Below are 21103 nucleotides of genomic sequence, written 5' to 3' on the forward strand. Positions count from 1 at the left end.
ATTCTTGAGAACTGTGTAAAACTCCAATGAACACAGCTATATATATCCCTGCTCCCCACCTGATCTTACGTTTCGGTTTTGTACCGCCATATATTTGTATCGATGTTTCACTTCTTTTCCTTTTCTTGTCGTAAGTGGTAAGTTCTTCCAGCAACCTGGGGATTGTCGTGGGTTCCCTCGAGCTCTGCCCGGATTCCTCCTACCATAATGCTGGTCATTGTTGTATAAGTGAAATATTCTTAGTGAACTTTCACCGTTCATAATTCTTCTCCATGTATGCAATGCTCCCTCAGCCCTTACACCTCCACCCCCTCATGACACCTTCACACCTCACATGCACCCGCTTTACTCTAAGAACTCTTATCCTGTGTCTGACTTCTTTCAACGGAGACCTTGTGCTTTTACACAATAAGGCGAAACTTTTCTGTTACAGTATTCCTATAGCAGAACTAAATTTTCCGCTTGGGTGCACGTTAATGTTCGCACTAAATGCATGCATCATCTAGCCAACATTTAGATAGGCAGCATCAAGGAACACTGTACCTGACCCTGAATTAACCACACTATTTATTTATTTTTTTTTATATATTTATTTATTTGCTTGATTGGCGTTTCACTTATACCGACATTATTGTAGCACGCATAATTTAAACTTATGTTTCAGGTAGGTTCACTAAATGAACCTAGTACACAAGCGGCTAGCTTCTTTGTCAGAAGTCAAGGTAAAATACTGCAACTTAACGTTCTGCATAAACTCAAGTAGCAATCCTGTACATAATTACGTAAGAGGCAAAGTAATGCCTGCAGTCCGCACGGATTCATAATCCGCCAGGAGTTAAGCCGTTTATCATCCGCCCGTGTAACAACTACGGTACGATATACACTCCAAAAAATAACCTGTTTTAACAGAAAGTAATTTCTGTGCGTGAGGTTAGAATGTATTCTGTTATTACAACATAACAATGCGTCATATCCAACACAGAGGTCTAACATTTTGTTAGGTTAATGGAGTCTTTTCTTGATTTTGATTGGAGAATATTTCACTTATATTAGATATTAGAAATATTGGTTCAATGTGATGTAAACCTGCTCCTGTTTAATCTGACCTCGGTACAATTAACTGATTTTTGTTTGCTGGGTTTTATTAAAATCATTAATACCTAATATGACTTAATACCGGTATTATCTAATTACACTTTTGAACACCAGTGCCATGCACTATATGCCGGACACGTGTATCTACAAGGGTACGAATTTTACACTCTGCAGTGGATGGCGTCGTGTGTAAATGAATACCCCAGTCGAACTTTCGGCATGGCTTATCGTACCGGGTCTTTTTATACATTCTACAGATCGAAAGCTGATACAAAGATGTGAACATACCTGGTAAATGGACACCTCCGGACTCACGGTAGCACTGACGATGAGAGCAGCACACTTGGGCTGTGTACCAGAGCTACCTGTTGAAAGTTTACCATGTAGATTGTGGTTTAGATGCACAAAGCCCGCACGTTGACTTAGCCCCCTGATTTGCTGTGCCTAACCTGGTCGCGTATACGCTGGCTATCGGCCGAGCATACCTTCCCCTGCAGCTGGTGACGAAGCCTTCACTGCGCGGCTAGTACGTGGCATATGTCTCTAACAGACTTCCCTCTACACATAAGTGTCTCCGTGACGCAGCAGGCTACATGCAAATTCGCTCTAGGCATGCATACATTTGTGTATATAAATATATATCCCGTATAAAACAGAAAACACCCGGAAAAACCAGGTTAAATACGTTCGTAGGCATTTGAAACAAGGGATTGACAAGAACCTTTCAAAAAACTTAATAATAAAAAATATAAAAGGAAAAACAAAACTGATTCTGAACTTTAAAACAAACTGTCTCCACTCTGGTGAAAATTGGAAAGCTGTTCACAGCTCAGCTTGTTTACATACTTTACCCATTTTCCAGTCGCCATATACAAAGCATATATCACACACATTACTACAGCGTGTATTGTACGTAGTGTATGAAAAATAATGCCTCCAGGATACCTAGCGTTGTAAGGCTGCACTTAAACTGTTGAATTGTTTTCATTTGTTACAATATAATGATAAACATCAAGCTATTTAAACTACGTTAGCATTGTACAACTACATGTTCATGTATGTTACACTCCTATATATATATATATATATATATATATATATATATATATATATATATATATATATATATATATCTCGTAAGTACTGTTATGTGTTAAAAACATAGGCCTACAAAGACAAAGAGAGGAGTAGCGTTAAAGGACACAAAGGGCTATACCCACCCATCCACTCACTCAATCAATCTCTCAGTCACTCAAACATTCACTTACATACTCACCCATTCAAACACTCACTCAATAAATCACTCACCCAGTCACTGAATCAATCGTACAATTATCATTTCATTTTCTTCCAATCGCACGATGAGTTTAGCCCCAGCATCACGCAAGAAACCCTTGCTCATCTGCCCACGCGAGATCTCCCCTGCTTAGAAGCTCAAGGAACCTTAGTGGCAAAAAGAGGTCCGCATTACTCGTAGATGGCCTTACATGTAGTTCGTTAAGCTCACTTTACTCTAGCCCGAGGCCGGTGGTTTACTCCGAGCGCCGGCTTCACCGATCCATAAAAAATTTACTTATTTGATTGGTGTTTTACATCGTACTCAAGAATATTTCACTTATACTACAGCGCCCAGCGATCCACAGGTTGCCATCGATAACGATGTCCGGCGTTATGTAAAAGAAGTATTCATACAGCGTTCAGTTTCAAACTTTCGCCACCAGTCGCTGCCGACCAGAATCTGCTAATCAAATACTTAGAGTGTAGTGGTAACTCCAACAACAGATACCCGACGATGCATGATTCAACATTTCGGTTTTATTCAAACCTCTTTTATTCAAAGCTGATCAGTGGAAGTGGAAATACTTACAGCGGTGGTCAAATCGTGTTGAACATGTTGAATCTGACAAACGTCATGTGGTTAAGTTGTGTTAAAGGGGCGTGTCGTAAAGAAACAAATCAATAAATACAGCATTATATGACACGATATGCCCGGTGTCAGTGTACTGTGACTGAGTGATGGTGGTGGGAGTGTCATGTTTGATGTCTTCGGCATGGCGTTCCAGTGATGCAACACTTGATATGTCGACACTTTGCTACTATGATATAGCATTCAAGACCAAAGTGTAAAATGGAAAGCGACGATTAAATTAAATCTATGCATCTATGCAAGAATACAATAATAATGTTCCCCTCATTATATTACATGTCTGTACATTCTGATGTAATCATAACTTCTCCCTAATGTGACCGCTTTGAGTTCAGGTCCAGCTCATGCTAGCTTCCTCTCGTGTCGACGTGGCAGCGGTCATATCTAATTGAAATACCCTTGAGTACCGGTACTGCGTAAAACATAAATCAAATAAATAAATAAAAAGCGCTTCTTTGAACTCCTAATCATAAAACAGACGCTAAGGTTTATTGTAAGTCTTCTTTTTGGACTTCCAAAAGCAATCTAACTTCGCAAAAACACCTTAATTAAGTTACATTCACGAAACATCTCTCTTTTTATCGAGCGTCATTTCTGGAGTCATGCGCCCTGGTATAATGGATTATAATCAGCTTGTGGATCATTCTACGATCGCATTTCCGCCATTAACAACGCGGTATTCTTACGCGGGCCCAGTTTCACAAAGCGACGCACAACATTTTTTGATCGTACATTTGTCATAAGATATTTTGTAGGTAACTAGTACCGTACCTTTGCGCTTTACGTGCGATTATCGTACATGTACATGTACGACATCTTTGTGAAACTGGCTCCCGGTTAATCGATTCACATTGAAATTCAAACAATGATCGACGATATGGGTCGATCCAGAGAATATCTGATTTCAACAATGGCGCTAATAAGAAGTAAAATCGTCCGTTGATGGAAACTGGTGTTTTATCACGATAAATGTACGTATGTGCCTGCTGTTATCAGACGTTGGCAGTTACGACTGGAGAGGAAGCCAGTTTATCCTTAACAACAAGTGATGCGTTTTTTTTTTATATTTTTTTATTTTTTGATTGGTGTTTTACACCGTACTCAAGAATATTTCACTTATACGACGGCGACCAGCATAATGGTGGGTGGAAACCGGGCACAGCCCGGGGGAAACCCACGACCATCCGCAGGTTGCTGGAAGACCTTCTCACGTACGGCCGGAGAGGGAGCCAGCATGCGCTGGACTTGAACTCACAGCGACCGCATTGGTGAGAGACTCCTGGGTCATTACGCTGCGCTAGCGCTTTAACCGACTGAGCCAAGGAGGCCCCGATGCGTTTTTTAAGTTACACGTGTAACAGCGTATGATTCAAGCGTATTGCCAATAAAATCTGTGCTGGATGAGTTCGTTTTCATAATAACGTGCCACATGCTTGCTTAATTTAGCGGGCACAAATATTACATGTGTGTATCCTGCAGTAGTGAATGAAATCACGCCACTTCAGTTACGGTTCAGCGTGTTAAATTACCGCTAGTGTTTGATACAACTATATAAGTTATGTGAAGAAACAACATTTATTTCACTGCCTTTGCTCGACCTCTTTCCGATCAGTTTGTGCTTCTACGCTCTCATCCATGAATGTGGTTGACTCATTATGTCTGGTATGCATACAATTAAATGCATTAGAGCGTAAACAAGAAATATGCCTCTATCAGCGCTACACAACCATCAGACAAACACAAGCGTTTATTGTACACATTCGTTTGCCGTACACCAGCACTTGGCGTATATTAGCAAAACGTGCACGGAAGCTTTTGAGGTACACAATTAACAGTTCGACAAGAGACAACACAAATATCTAGTCTATAATCTATTATTTATTTACTTATTTATTTATTTAATTTGTGTTTTATGTTGTACTCAGGAATATTTCACTTGTACTAGGGCGGCCAGCATTATGGTGGGAGGAAACCGAGCAAAGCCCGGGGGAAACCCATGACCATCCTCAGATTAGAGGCAAACCTTCCCACGCACGGCCGTAGAGGAAGCCAGCATGAGCTGGACTTGAACTCACAGCAACCGCTGTGGTGAGAGGTTTCTAGGTCATTGCAATGCGCTAGCGCGCTAACCAACTGAGCCACCACAATCGGACCAGTGACGTCACATAAGATTTTTACTGCTTAACACACATTAGACTGCTACATTTCATCATTCAAAAAACATACACATATAGATCTATGAATGCATTCGCTGATCTGATCTTGAAACGAATTATTTCAGGCAAAAAGTATAGATGTGACGTAACTGATACCTTATGGGTCACAACAGACAACCGTTGAATCTGATCTTTAAACACAAGTTTCCTCGGTCGGACGAATTCTAAAAACAATAAATCCCACAATTTTGCTGGACAGTTTTAGTTGTCTTTCATCTCATATGTACTTCTTTTTAGTGTTTTCTTTGTCTTTGAGTCCGCAGTGTTTCAATCGAATCAATTCCTGAGCTTCCGGCTTGAGGCCGGCATGTGCATGTCGTCAGCAGCTTTTATTTCAACATAATGATACATATAAATAAACTACAGACATATCACGAACAAGTGAGAAAGACAGAGAAAGAAAAAAACAAATCAGCGTGGCTCGTCAGACAATAACGGAGCCGAGTTGAACAGTTTTACGTCTGTTAAGAGACACCATTACTTTAGCGTCAGACACGCATGAGTGATCCTGTGAACATGTCAACTTTTCTTATAAATTAATTTACCGGAGAAGTTTATACACTTTAATGCAAATATAGAGAGCACAGCATGTTCTAGAATACAGCTGTAATTCTCAAAGTGTCAGTTTAACACAAAGTATCAAGGATACATGAAAAGGTACTATATTTATGTATTTATTTCACTTGTGTTTTTCACCGTATACTCAAGAATATATCTCTTATATGACCTCCCCATGTACAACCGGAGAGAAAGCCTATACATGTTCAGATTTTTTGTTGGTATGTATGTATGTATGTATGTATGTATGTCTGTATGTATATATTGTAGCAGGGCGAGTCGCTGTCGCCAAAGTCCTGCCGCCACTGAAGTATCATTCGAAGACACCAGACATGACACCCAACCAGTCACATTATACTGACAACGGGCCGACCGCTCCTGTTTTCTTGGTCTGGCCTCTCAGGGATGAGCGCAGCAACAAGTACATTACCATTTTGCTATGCTAAGTCCTTGCTATGACCCGACCGGTTTTGACCCCGGTTGCCGACTTCGCATGTCTAGGTTACATGCGTTATAACTAATTATACTTGAAGTAATTAATCAGATGGGTTAACAATGTCGTGGTTAGCACCATATTACCTGGATTATAAGGTATTAATTCAGTTTTGCATATTACCTTCACACATAAGAATTAGTCATTCATGCATGACGATTACGAAATATTAATCTGATGAGAAGGAAGTGTTCACGACTGCCTGAAGAATATATGACCCCTTTATACAGTCTATTCGTTTATCTGTTCTGTTTAGCAACCACGGCAACCGTGTAACTGTACTAGTGGATTTACTTGTTACATTCATGCCTTACGCCAAACTAAAGAACATTTTACTTACGCAACAGCGGCCAGCTTTATGGTGAGGGGAAACCGGACCGAGCCACGTTAAACCAACGACTTCCACGGGTTATTGGAAGGTCACCCCACGTATACAACCGGAGAGAAAGCCAGCGCGAGCTGGACTTGAAATAACAGCGACCACATTTGTGAAGGGGTCCTGGGCCGTTGTGTTGCGCTAGTACGCTATAACCACTAGGCCACAAAGGCATCTGCACTGATAGAATATACCCCTGAATTAAATAACTCGGCGTTTAGCAGGCAAAAGTTCTAGAGTCCTTCCAGTTAAGAGTTCGAATTCTCCTCCAGCCGCAGGCCTCGCTGTGCTGCCTTTTCTAAGAAGGTGGTATGGTTTCCTGCGGTTTCTCGACAGTTTCCTAAACCTAACCATCTTACTATCAAGAAATTATCTTTTCAGCCAGGAAGAAAACATGAATACCCGGAAGGGAAACCTTTTCTGTCAGTAGAAAACTTTTCAGTGTAGAATAAACTATTCAGTGTAGAGAAAACCTTGCTCTTAGTGTTTAAAAAAAAAACTCCCCGTGAGGAGACCAACCTCTCATTGTGGATAGAGCCTAGCTATGTGGAGAAACCTTCCATGTGGAAAAAGCTTTCAGTATAGAGAAACCTTTCATTGTGGAGAAACCTGTCAGTGTGAAGAAAACTTCTCAAATATGGAAAGAACCTTTGTGGTGTGGTGAAAACATTTTAGTGTGGTGAAAACATTTCAGTGTGGGGAATCTTCCCAGCGTGGAGAAAACCTTCCAATGTCGATGAAACCTTTCAGCGTTGAGAAGGCCTGTCATTGTGAAGAAAACATGTTATAGGTACAACCTGGAAACAGGCTGTAACATTTTAAGGCCTTTACAGCATGTTACATATGTTGTATTATTTTAACACTTAGAAAATGTTGACATTTCAATATTAATTTGTGTTTTAAGATCAAGAGAGTATATTTACTTTATAAACACGTTCACTTTTTAAATAAATATATATGTTCATTTATTTTAGAAATATATCATTTTATTTTATTCCACGCATACGTACGCACATTTTATAAATACAATTAGCATTTTTGTGTATTAAAATGAATGGCTTTCTTTACGAGACATAGTGATTTAAATCACACAAAGCCGTACATGTATCCACATGAGGTAACATCATGTCAGGGTTTCATCATACCCTGGTACTATCCTTTCGTTTATTATTACCATTACTATTATTTATTTCGTCTATTACCTTTACTTTCGTCATTAAAGGATACAGGAGATGGAACTCTGAAACAAAGACCTTGGTTTTAATGAAAATTTTACCAAATGAATAAAAATGAAAAATTTTCACTTTTCAAGCATATTTTAGAACCCCTCTATTTTGTACGTATTTTTCTGTCAAATTTCGGAAATTTCAGACAGGATGTCATCGATGAGATGACTGGAAACGCGAGACCATTGACACCACGACTGCAGTCCAATGAATTTCCAGACGGATCACTGGGCCCTTATAGGCAAACTCTGATCAAATGCCAATTAACACCATAAGCAGAAGGGTGAGCTTTTTAAAAATACATTTATACATGCATGTCATGACCCATCCTAGACTACATATATTAGGAAATTAAAACGAACGTTTCACGTAACCTTTGACAAATCTACTGAAACAGTTCCGAAGGAATATTTGTTATTGAATACACTTACAAGGGAAATCCTTTGTCCGTTAGACATTCACAGGCTCATTTAATTATTCGCCTCTAGGTTTACGCCTTATATGAGAACTTTTCGCTTATACTGTGGCGGTCAGCATTAGGCTAGAAGGGAACCTGTTAGAGCCCGGGGGAAACCTATTACCGTCCGTAGGTTGAACATTCACACAGAAAGAGAAGAGTTATGCTAGAAAAATTGATAAACGGCGTTTTGTGAAACTGAGCCTAAATGTACGGCGACATAACGGAAAATTAAGTTCATTTTTTTTTCTAATCTATTGATTTACCACTAGCACATTAAAACACTGAAGACAAAAAATCTCAGTGTGATGAAGGCGAGGTGGAACAGGTGGGAGCTTCATTGTTCTACCAGGAAGTGTCAGACAGATGACTCAGCCGTGTGTAAAATTTATCACTACAACTAATCGTTGCTTTATAATTTTTGTCACACAATACCCAGTATAGATTTTAACTGAGCCAGTATTTTTACTGGTCTCAAATTAGTTGTTGCAGTGTCGAAAATTGAATCTGGCGCCAAAGTTAAAGTATACATAAGGTAACTAGAGCCCAAGGGCTGTGAAATGGGTCTACTGATCTTTTATTTTCATTTTTCTTGTAACTAATGACCAATTGATCTTCTAGTACGATTTACTGGTCTTCTCCACCCACAGAGGGGCGTACCAGTTATTCTGACTCTCATGAAGGACCCGGCCTCATCTCGTTATGACATGACTATAAAGAGAAAGCATTGCACCAGAACGTCATATTATGATATGCTGTAAGATTGTAGACATTTTTGCGAATTTTTTTTTGCAACTGCGTCTTTACCATTTCTATTTGTTCGGTTGTTGAGAGCAAGAAAATATTCATTACTTGTACCACTGCCGTATGTGGTAACAGATCAAGGCAACATATCATAATATAATACACGCTTTGGTCCTTACATTCTATAGTTGCATCTCCAGAGTACAAATATGGCAAGGACACATAAAATACATGTACAATCTGTCAACCTTTTCTTTCGATCTTTTCAGGATTATATCCAGATGTTCAACACATATAGCAAACGTAATTAACAGCTCATTCCACAATTTAACACATAACTTATTCAACCGATCACGAAAAGCTTTCATGTTAGGCAACTATTGTTGATCACATTTACTACAACACGGGCAAACGATGAACAAAACTGAGGAACAGAACATTTTTGTGAACCTAAAGGAACTTCAAGTTCCTGAAGGAAACAAAGAGTAAATTTTAACCCTGAGACACAGTGACAATGGTGATCAGTAGATTAAGGCCAACAAAGGTTGCCTAACATTTGTGACAAGTCAGATGATGCAGTAGGAAGAATGAAACAGATCTCAGATCTTATTTAGCAACCTTTACCACTGAACCAAGTCCCGGTGTAAAATGAGTAAAATGGAAAACCCATTGGGTGACACATTACCGCTCTCCTAAGATAATGGGTGTTTTATAATAGGTAACGGAAGGACGAAACCAGATCAATGACGCTCTGTTCGTAATGCCACAACCTCCCCAGTTGTGGTATAATTCTTTTATATTCATTTATTTATTTCAGTTTTGCATTGCAACATAATCAAGTACATGTAATATAAGACACAGCCGAATCAGGCAGAGCTGGATTCGATCCTGTGGCTTTATTGGCCATGTGCCGATGGGCTGCAGACAAGAACAAGAGCCGGGAAGGGCCACGTTATTCCACAAGGGGAAATAATTTTTCCGCAACAATGGCGTTTCGGGCCCAAGCTGAATTGGTCACTGTTCAATTGCAATGAATGAGTAGTACGTTAGCAGTTTGACCACGAAACGTCGCCAGAGGTAGGAATGAGGACTGGGTCTAAATTACACAGGTGAAGCCTCAACTATTTCAGGGAACAATTCGCCGTTCATGCTTTTCATAATATGAAGTATACACACTTTGTTTAAATGATTTATTTTTATTCTTATTTTATGCAACATTCAGGAATTTTTCCACTAATATAACGGTGGCCAGTGGGAAGAGGAAACCGGAGTGCCCGTCCTAAACCAGCGTCCTTTTGGCAAGTTATTGACGAACTTTTCCACGTATGACAAACTGATATGAACGCCACATTAGTGGAGGTCAGGTGGTCTTCAACTAACGTCAGTCTGCCCAAACGGCCACACAAGCGTGCACCATAATTGGTGAGAATGGGAAATCTATAAATTCCATGTCCAAGGTCGGGTTTGATCCCGCATCTCGTGTGTCCTGGCGATTGATAGAAAGGCTTTCACCTTTAACCACTAGATCACGGTCCGTTACCCACATATTTCTGTCGCCACAGACGTTCATTTCCATATTAAATATACAGCAGAAGGTGCTGAGCAGAAAATTTTGAAGTATCAAATTAAACACAACTGCAAACTTTGTTATACTGGTATATACCGGTACATATATATTATTTCATAGTGAGATTCACTGAATATACACAAGGGTTCACACCGTGATACCAATTACATCGGAATACAATAATGACAACGTCAAAACCGAATATTTACATCGGTTTAAAGGTGGAAAAACCATGGAAAATACATTAAGTCCAGATGAAAGAATGTGAAAAATATTGGTCGTAAATGTGGTTTTCAGTATTTTTTTCGATTTTTTTTTTTGGAGAATAAGACACTCAAAATACTTTTTGTATGTTGGGTATTTCGGACCACGTTTTGTATACACTGTACAGTCCAATGTATAATAATGTTACAAATCTCTGTGTAATAATGTTATAAATCCCTGTGTAACAATGTTATAAATCCCTGTGTAACAATGTTATAAATCAGGATGTAACACATCTTTAATAAATATATATTTGCCCTAGAATGTGATCTTTCAAGCCAACAAATGTGTTAAACCTGGATTCTGATCTTATTTATATTTCACTATATTCGTAAATATTACCAGTATTCAGACTAAATGCATATGTTTGGATATAAGCAACAATTTTACATTCAAATAAATTTATTAGACATGCATGACATCCTTGTTTAGATCATTATTATGTAACAACGATAAATACCAAAAGGTGGCCCAAGCACTAGTACCCACCATAGAAAAAAATGTCCAAATATTCTTTTCTCCAGAAAAATAATCGAAAAAAATATGAAAGACCATAATTGCAAATAAATTTTGACGCTCTTTCATCTGATTTTGGTATCGTTTTTATGTTTTCTCCTTCTTTAATGTAAAAATCACTGAATTATACATGTGCAAATTTGCAATGACTGCGACATTCCACAAACAATTTAAGTTGACATCGCCTTGCATACAGGACAATCGTTAAGAGAATGATTTGTATTTGGAAGATAGGATGTCGAATATCTGACTGACAAACCAATGCACGGACAGAATGACTCATAGGGCTGCTGTTCGAAGACCTGACATGTTATTAAAATGTCGGCACAGCTGTTACACAGAATATTATCCGACAATATCTCATCATGATATCGGGTATAAAATCTAATTAGAAAATAAAATCTGTTATAGGTATACAGCTGTGGCGAAAAATAACGAAACTTTACCTAATGGAACTTTGATTAGTCCGTCAATGAATACTAGGACGTGTTTTGTTCTCATGGATATTTACAACATACGATTCTAAATTGCACCGTTTTCCGATTCCGCATTTCAAAATTCAAATTCAAAATCCAGAACAGCGAATATTTTAAAATTGCGTTTTAATTAAGAGAGATTTTTGTTGGTATATCACCTCTTATGTGTTCCCAATTTGAATTCACAACAATGTACAAAACATTAGCTTTGAACCTATCTCACAAATAACTCTTTTTCTGCAAAGTAGCTGACAGGCATTACCGCCTTTTCCGGGAAGGCTACTTAATTTGACATATTTGACGTAACCATCTTATTTATTTCAATCTTTGTCACTGAAGACAGATATCATAAAATCTATATTCAAAATTTGAATGAATCTCTCCACGATATGATCTAAAGCTTTCACTTATCATTCAGATTTTGACCATTCTACAGTATGCTACACTAAATACTTTTTGGTGAACATTTGGCTTCTGAAATCACCTTTTCCAGACCTCAAAGCCAGCAAGCCCTGTGGTAGATCTGGACTACTAAAACTCAGAATGTCAAAGTCACAGGAATTCCAAGTCATAAAGAATGGTAGCAAACAACAAAAAAAAAAGCTAGAAATCAACTGTCATGGGTTGTGAATACAGGGAGATAACCCAGAGGTTGGCCCAGGGCTAAAAAAAATAAAATAAATAAAAATACATGTATATACCTACTCCAGGCATACATATATGCAGATATACATTTCCCATGTAACTACATGGGAAAACTTAAGGAGGTATCTAAAGTTAGTGAAAATTTTGTAAATTGACTGGCAACGGTTTGTATACTGAGATATTGCAGCAATCCTGTAGAATTTAATAAGTTTAGTCTGATATAAACAGAACACTTGACTTGCTAAACCACATACATTGTTTGTTACCTACGTTCACAATGGTTTGAACCAAAACACTTGGTGAGATAACCAACATACACATGCATTTGGTTCAGTAACCAAAACATTAGTGAGATAACCAACATACATATGCTCTTGGTTCAGTAACAAAACATTAGGTGAGATAACCAACATACACAGGCTCTTGGTTCAGTAACCAAAACATTTGGTGAGATAACCAACATACAAATGCACTTGGTTCAGCAACCAAAACATTAGGTGAGATAACCAACACACACATGCTCTTGGTTCAGTAACCAAAACATTTGGTGAGATAACCAACATACACATGCACTTGGTTCAGTTACCAAAACATTAGGTGAGATAACCAACATACATATGCACATGGTTCAGTTACCTAAACATTTGGTGAGATAACCAACATACACATGCACTTGGTTCACTAACCAAAACACATTGTGAGATAACATACACATGCACTTGGTTCACTAACCAAAACACATTGTGAGATAACATACACATGCACTTGGTTCACTTACCAAAACACATTGTGAGATAAAAAAGCCACTAATTCTTTAGTTGTAACCTGGAATGGGATACCGGCAGAAGTCCGCAGTGGGACATAATACGTCATATCAGTGACGCTGGACGTTCCAATGCAGCGTCGACATTGCGATGTCACTTCGGGTAGACCAAATACGTCAGACATTAGACTGCTGCACGTAACATGTCTGGCGTCCCTCAATGAAAGACTTATGATGTTTAAGCCCTAATTCACACTAAAGCCACTGTTGGGAGAAGAAACCCTGCTGATATCCCATAGGTATAAACCATCACATTTCATCTGTAGCAAACAAGTTATGGTTTGTTGACCAATACACTTGGTCTGATAACAAACAAATTTGGTACATGTAGAAACCAACACATTTCATAGAATGAATCGGTTTGTTTAATACACTTGGTTTGGGACAAACCAATTTGGTATGTGTAGCTTTACACTAGATTTGGTATAAACCAACACATCTGATATGCAGCAAACGAATTTTGGTTGTTGACCACTACGCTTGGTCTGTTAACAAACCAATTTGATACATGTAGCTTACAATGGTTATTTACCAACACATGGAACCTGATCTTGGTAATTTTATCAAACCTCTCAGGATGGCAATGACTAACAGGATTGTCTTGATAACCAAGTTTTGCTCCAAAATTACCACTGATAACTCATGAAAATAACTCATGGGACAAGATGACTAGATTTCCTACGTATAAATGTTATCATTCTCCAGGGCTTTTTGTTCCCAGCTCCTGAGATCGCAATGTCGCTGCCTCGATGGCATCTATCAATGCTCCCCGGAATCCACCCTTTTCGAGTCGGTGCATCGCAGCTATAGTGGTACCCCCTGGTGAGCAGACCTCATCCTTTAGAAGCCCTGGGTGTTTACCAGTCTCCAAAACCATCTTAGCAGCACCCTGGTAAAGCAAATTTTATGCATAATTAGAGATCGCGTAAATTTGGTCCACACAAATTTTGGTCATAAACAAAAAATATAAAGTATATAAAATATATAAGAGTTTATTGAAAAAGAATTGTAAAACCCATCTAACTTACACTTATTTACCAAAAGACTGGAGGGGGGGGGGGGGGGTAGAGGGAGAGGGGGGAATCCTCTGCAGTCCATCAGCCATCAATCTTGGTGTTACAAAGCAGGAGGCATTTTTTATCGAAAAGTGCTCTTTTGAAAAATGAGATTTTATTTCGGTCAATTTTGGGTTATTTTCCCCTAAAGAGGCACTTTCAGCGAATTTTTGAAAGTCAGCATCAAGCTACACTTTATATGACCCTGAACTAACCTACATTACGTATTATTTATTTATTTATATGCATGTTCTTTTACACTGTACTGAAGAATATTTCAACTATGCCATGGCGGCCTGGTGGGGGAAACCCGTGACCATCAGCAGGCTGCTGCAAGACCTTCCCATGTCTCAAGGCCAGAGAGGACGCCTGCCTAAGCTAGACTTGAACTCACATGACAACATTGGTGAGAGGTCCCTGGGTCATTGGGCGTGCTCTGGCGTGCTAATCACCTCGGCCACACATGCCTCATGACAGTTTCTTTAGTCAAATACTATCAGTTATGGCTGCTTTCTAATACATGAATTCCAACGAACTGAAACAACAAGTAAGCTTTTCCAAGTCTCCACCAATTTCCTATGTCTCTGGACACCTGTCAATCATCTTACCATGGCAGTCTGAGCAGCCAATCGCTGAGCCATATCTCGGGGCAAACCCATCTTCACGCCTCCATCTGCCATGGCCTCAATCGCAGCATAAATCTGTAACATAAAGGCACGGATTTCATGGCTAAGGGGAGAAAACTCTATATGTAAACTTTCCTATATTCCTTTTCTAAATCCTAAAGCCCAAAAAAAAAAAAAATCCTACAGCAGACTGCCTTATATTCTAAAATCATCATCAATTTTTAGTCATATATCAAACAGATAAACAGTTAAATACCACAGATGTATGTGTTTTAAGTATTGGACAGTGGCTACAAGTCTCTATACGCTATTTTCTTGAACATTTGTACTCTTCATGTAGATCATTGTTTCTGACATTTCACTTTCAAACTGTATTATTGGAACATTGTATCAATATACAAAAAAAGAATAATAAAAAAAAAAAAAATAACAGATGCTCTTATTCTAATTTAACCCACCCTATCAGCAAAAAAATGCGTCGGTTGTAAACCCACGACCAATCCGCAGGTTGCTGGCAGACCTTCCCACGTACGGCCGGAGAGGAAGCCAACATGAGCTGGACTTGAACTCACACTGACCGCATTGGTGAGAGACTCCTGGGTCATTACGCTGCGCTAGCGAGCTAACAAACTGAGCCACAGAGGCCCCCAGATAAATATTTATTTATTTATTTGATTGGTGTTTTACGCCGTACTCAAGAATATTTCACTTATACGACGGCAGCCAGCATTATGGTGGGTGGAAACTGGGCACAGCCCGGGGGAAACCCACGACCATCTGCAGGTTGCTGCCAGACCTTCCCACCTACGGTCGGAGAGTAAGCCAGCATGAGCTGGACATGAACTCACAGCGACCGCATTGGTGAGAGGCTCCTGGGTCATTACGCTGCGCTAGTGCGCTAACAAACTGAGCCACAGAGGCCCCAGATAAATATTTATTTATTTATTTGATTGGTGTTTTACGCCATACTCAAGAATATTTCACAGCCCGGGGAAACCCACGACCATCCGCAGGTTGCTGCCAGACCTTCCCACTTACGGCCGGAGAGGAAGCCAGCATGAGCTGGACTTGAACTCACAGCGACCGCATTGGTGAGAAGCTCCTGGGTCATTACCCTGCGCTAGCGCGCTAACCGACTGAGCCACGGAGGCCCCGCCAGATAAATAAAACAGCAAGGCCAAAAGCTCTGCTTCCCACTACTCACATAAGCTGGCCCACTGCCACTGAGACCTGTTATAGCATCCAGCAGTTCTTCTCTGCCCACTTCACATATGCCCACACTACTAAAGATCTCTGCCACTAGGTCCACGTCCCCTTCTTTCACAGAGGTCCCCGGGGACACGTATGCCGCACCTGTCTGCACCAGGGCTGGTGTATTCGGCATTACTCGTATCACCCGTGTTTTTGCTGGCAGGAGCTGCAATCAACCAGTCAAATATTTATTTATTTATTTTCTTGAATGGTCTTTTATGCTGTACTCAAGAATATTTCACTTATACGACATGGCCAGCATTATGATGTGCGGAAACCAGGCAGAGCCCTAGGGAAACCCAGGGCCATCAGTGAAATACACTGTACAACTTTTTATTGTTGGAAAGTTAAAAAAGGCAATATTGATGATACTGTCAAGGTTTGTTGTCATTGGACAAAAACCTTTTTCACGTGACATGTTTTACTTGATTCTGATTGATTCATCCATCGTTAATATAGTCACTTATATTTATTTTATTTATTTATGTGACTGGTGTTTTATGCCGTACTCAAGAATATTTCACTTATACGATAACTGCCAGCATTTTGATGGGAGGAAACCGGACAAAGCCCGGGGGAAACCCACAACCATCCGGAGGTTGCTGGCAGACCTTCCCATGTACGGCCGGAGAGGAAGCCAGCATGAGCTGGACTTGAACTCACAGCGACCTCATTGGTGAGAGGCTCCTTGGTCATTACGCTGCACTAGCGTGCTAACCAACTGAGAGACGGAGGCCTCACGGGCCACCTATAAAAGAGCTTTTTGTGAAGATTGATTTCTTTCTGATAAAAAAAAAAAGACTTGGAATGAAAAGTATCATCTTAAGGCCATTATGTGGATCTGAAAATGCATTTTTACATACTCAGCTTACTTCATACAATATTACTGTTATTTTTGTCTTCAGCTTTTCATAATCAAATTGCAGACACAGCCAAATAGCAATTCCTAGAAAGATACGGAAGCCTGACATTTCATGTAAAAAATGGTATTCAGAAATAAAGAACATTGTTACATTGATAATGTTTTTTCATTCATTACTGAGATGTGACTAGAAAAGGTTATTATGAGACCAGGGGAAATACACATCATTCAGTGGTACGTGGGAAGGTCAGTTAGCTTTCTGCAGATGGTGGTGGGTTTCCCATGGGCTCTGCCCGGTTTCCTTCCACCATAATGTATAAGAGAAATATTTTTAAGTACAGCGTAAAATACCAATCAAATAAATAAATAAACATCATTCAGTGAATTGAAACTTTCCGGTTATACCATCATGTCAAGAAATTATTCTCATCTGTCATCTTTAATTATCTGACATAAAATTTTCATCCAAGCCCTCATTTTACACAATTCTGAAAGTTCCACTGGTGTTATCAAGGTGTTTCTTGGGAAGGTACACGTAGAATTGTATGTGATATTTTATGACTTGCCTCTTCAAATGCATTTTATTTGATCAGTTTTTAAGGCAAGTAACAATACTTACATTTTCAATGGTTGCTATGGTAACACCAGCTGCTATGGAGACTATCAGATTATTCGGTTCGACAACTCTGTTAATCTCTTTAAGCACTATGGGCACTATGTGGGGCTTCACAGCCAGTATTACAAACTGACTTCTCCTGACAACGTCTCCGTTGTCCTTGGCAATAGTCACGCCCAAACCCTGAAATGTACCAGATATTTAAAGATAAAGAACTTTTAAAAGAAGCAGATTTGTCCCTGATACTCAGCCTAAGGGTCAGACGGATATGAATGAAAGCAACATCCACTCTGGGCTATACCCATAGAGCCATTTTCATTTTGGAAAACGTATGGGCACCCAAACTATTGGTCACCCAAACTTATCAATAATAAAACTAACAAAAAAATAGAAGACAATCGGGATGGTTAACCAATAAGAGGTCTTAATTGCATACAAATTTCTTACATTTGCAGACGTAAAAGCTCTCAGAAAGCATCATTTCCAGCTGTTTTTTATAAACTTTATGTCACCTTTAAAGTTTGAGATTAGAAAGTTCAATTTGTTTTTCCAAATATGCACACAGACACTGTTTCTGTATGTATTCTCAATAAAGTCAATCGGTCAGTAGAGTGTCTTACAGTAAGTGTGACTAGCAGAGACATCATTTAAAAAAAATTCTTTGTTCAGCACAAGAAAAGATTTGCTGGTTGGTACAGAATTCTTTGTTTTCTTATTCTGCCTAAGGAACAAGATAGGGATTATAAAGAAATTAAGAAGTGAGAAAAATTTGTTTTATTAAAGTTCCATTAAAATCGATGCACTAGGGCACTTTTCTGGAGGCTAGGACAGGCTATGCCCAATGAACATACATAAAGGCATGCAACTTAGCATACCTCTAAACCTGTCACCCATGCTCGACCCGTGCCCCTCCCCGCCCCCCACCAAAACTCCAACCAAAATAACAGCTGCGTGTAGTTAAGGAAGTAGCTATGTCATAGCACGTGTATAAGTATGGACAGTGTAATGCCATTTTTTCCCACTTATTAATCTGACAAAAGCATTCTTCCTTCTGATAGTGCAATGGAATATTGGCTTCTGGGTGCAAACAAGCCAGTCAACAATGCTACTTGTAAATGGCAAAACGAAAGAACATATGAATGAATGAATGAACATATATGAATGAAGGAACGAATAAATGAACATATGAATGAATGAATGAACATTTGAATGAACATTTGAATGAACATATGAATGAACAAATAAATAAATGAATGAATGAATGAACATATGAATGAATGAATGAATAATTGAACATATGAATGAACGAATGAATGAACATAGGAATAAATGAATGAATGAACATATGAATAAACAAATGAACGAATGAATAAATGAACATATGAATGAACGAACTGAATTAATGGGGTTTATCAATTTTACTCAGCAATTTTTCAGTCATATGACAATGTGGAGTCATTAGGTGTGTTTACATATATTGTGTCTACTTGTAGCATGGCAAGCCCATGCCGCCAAAGTGGCACCACTGAAGCATCATGCCGGAGACACCAGACATGACACTCCACCTAGTCACATTATCCTAACACCTGGCCAGCCAGTCTTCAAGGTCATATCTAGTATCACTTTTGCTCTGGAAAACCTTGGGGTTCCCAAACTGTTGGCTGCTCTAACTATACATGCTAAACAAGCTGTATTAAAACTAACACAAAATTAAACAAAAATATGATGGTTTACCAATAAAAAGTAAAGTTTTCATATAAATTTTTTCCATTCACAAACTTAAAAGATCTTAGAAAGCATCATTTCGAATTGCATTTCTAAAATTTCTTTATACACAGTCACAATGTCATCACCAAAGTTGAAGATCAGAACCTTTAATGTTTTCCTAGATATGGCCCTAGTCCTAGATGTTTCCTTGTTCTAACCTCTTAGCACTGAGTGCCAAGTGAGGCTGCAACAAGTACCATTTTGATTTTTGGGTTCAGGGTCTTCGGGGTCTTTGGGTCTCCGGGGTATCCAGGGCCCCGGGTCTACCGACTTTGAGGCGAACAATCTATAACCATGAAGCCACCGATTTTTTTTTTTTTTTTTTTTTTGATTGGTGTTTTACGCGGTACTCAAGAATATTTCACTTATACGACGGCGGCCAGCATTATGGTGGGTGGAAACCGGGCAGAGCCCGGGGGAAACCCACGACCATCCGCAGGTTCCTGGCAGACCTTCCCACGTACGGCCGGAAAGGAAGCCAGCATGACCTGGACTTGAACTCACACCGACCGCATTGGTGAGAGACTCCTGGGTCATTACGCTACGCTAGCGCGCTAACCAACTGAGCCACGGAGGCCCCTGAAGCCACCGAAGCGGTCTGGCTAATATTATGGAATCAGACACATTATAAACTTGGTCGACCTGTGATAGATCTTACGCACTGTACAACAGATTATCATTATCGCTATGATGCTAGAACTCGATATACCTACCCTGATAGAATCCAACATGTTTGTATTCCGGTCATGAACTGAAATGTTTCTGGGCTTCACCATGCCTACAAAAAAAAACAAAACAAAAACAAAAAAAAAAAACGGTATTAATGACAAATAAAAGCAGATATTGAACAAATAATAAAACCTTTGCTATTGCAGAAGAAGCGTGTAAACAGATCTGCACAGGAACAGCCATTATTTTCAAGTCGAACACAGCACAATGGCAACCTATATACTGGTACATGTAGGTTACACGTAGCTAGTAGTACGACAACAACAGCACAAAGGACAGAAGTTACCTGCATTGATTAGGCCACCACAGATTGCCTTTCCCATTTTGCCAGCGCCAATAAAACCTAAAGTGATGTCGTCTGGAAGCTTGCTTGGCTTTTCACTTGCCATTTTACTTGAACTTTTGTTTTCAAAAAATATCTGTTAACAACACAGACCGTCTGTTCCACGTGACTGACCGTCAACGATGTTTTCCCACGGAATGCCCTGATTGGCTAACATACAGATCGTGAGGGTTTGACCTACTTAGAGGATTAGGTTGAAAAGACGGAGACGGACTTTGTAAATTATGAGTCCGTAAGTTTGTCTCTCATAAGTCAGAATAAATGTTCTGTACTTTGAACATTCCATTGACCACACAGGAAATTCACATGAGCAAGACGGTAGAACATTAGAGTAACAAATCTGTGAGTAAAAGCTATAACAAGACACTAAGAAAGAAACGTGTATATCCGATTTTGCTATTACAGGTCAAAACACATACAATTTATTTTTGATGGAGATTTTTGTTATACGTTTTCTTTTATCTATGTGTC

The 21103-nt window shown here is 39.3% G+C and overlaps 1 protein-coding gene across 1 annotated transcript; it reads right to left on the reverse strand.

Annotated features, from left to right (window-relative positions):
• Nucleotides 1–13572: 13572 nt before the first annotated feature.
• LOC135463370 (pyrroline-5-carboxylate reductase 3-like) lies at nucleotides 13573–20678 on the reverse strand. Its single transcript, XM_064740629.1, has 6 exons — nucleotides 20576–20678; nucleotides 20274–20338; nucleotides 17797–17976; nucleotides 16269–16481; nucleotides 15047–15139; nucleotides 13573–14272 (listed from the first exon to the last, which is right to left on the reverse strand). Exons 1-6 carry the CDS (start codon nucleotides 20676–20678, stop codon nucleotides 14078–14080), a joined length of 849 nt encoding a protein of 282 aa, XP_064596699.1. The 3' UTR covers nucleotides 13573–14077.
• Between the last annotated feature and the right edge of the window lie 425 nt (nucleotides 20679–21103).

This window comes from Liolophura sinensis, chromosome 3 (genome assembly GCF_032854445.1).
Source record: "Liolophura sinensis isolate JHLJ2023 chromosome 3, CUHK_Ljap_v2, whole genome shotgun sequence".
Lineage (NCBI taxonomy): Eukaryota > Metazoa > Mollusca > Polyplacophora > Chitonida > Chitonidae > Liolophura > Liolophura sinensis.

Bases quoted from the DNA above. Each gene is read 5' to 3' on its own strand.
- LOC135463370 (XM_064740629.1), bottom strand. From the start codon at position 20,678: ATGGCAAGTGAAAAGCCAAGCAAGCTTCCAGACGACATCACTTTAGGT. The intron at 16,482-17,796 runs GTAAGTATTGTT...GGTTGATTGCAG, and splicing joins CCATAGCAACCATTGAAAAT to CTCCTGCCAGCAAAAACACG. The intron at 15,140-16,268 runs GTGAGTAGTGGG...TTTATGTTACAG, and splicing joins GTGGCAGTGGGCCAGCTTAT to ATTTATGCTGCGATTGAGGC.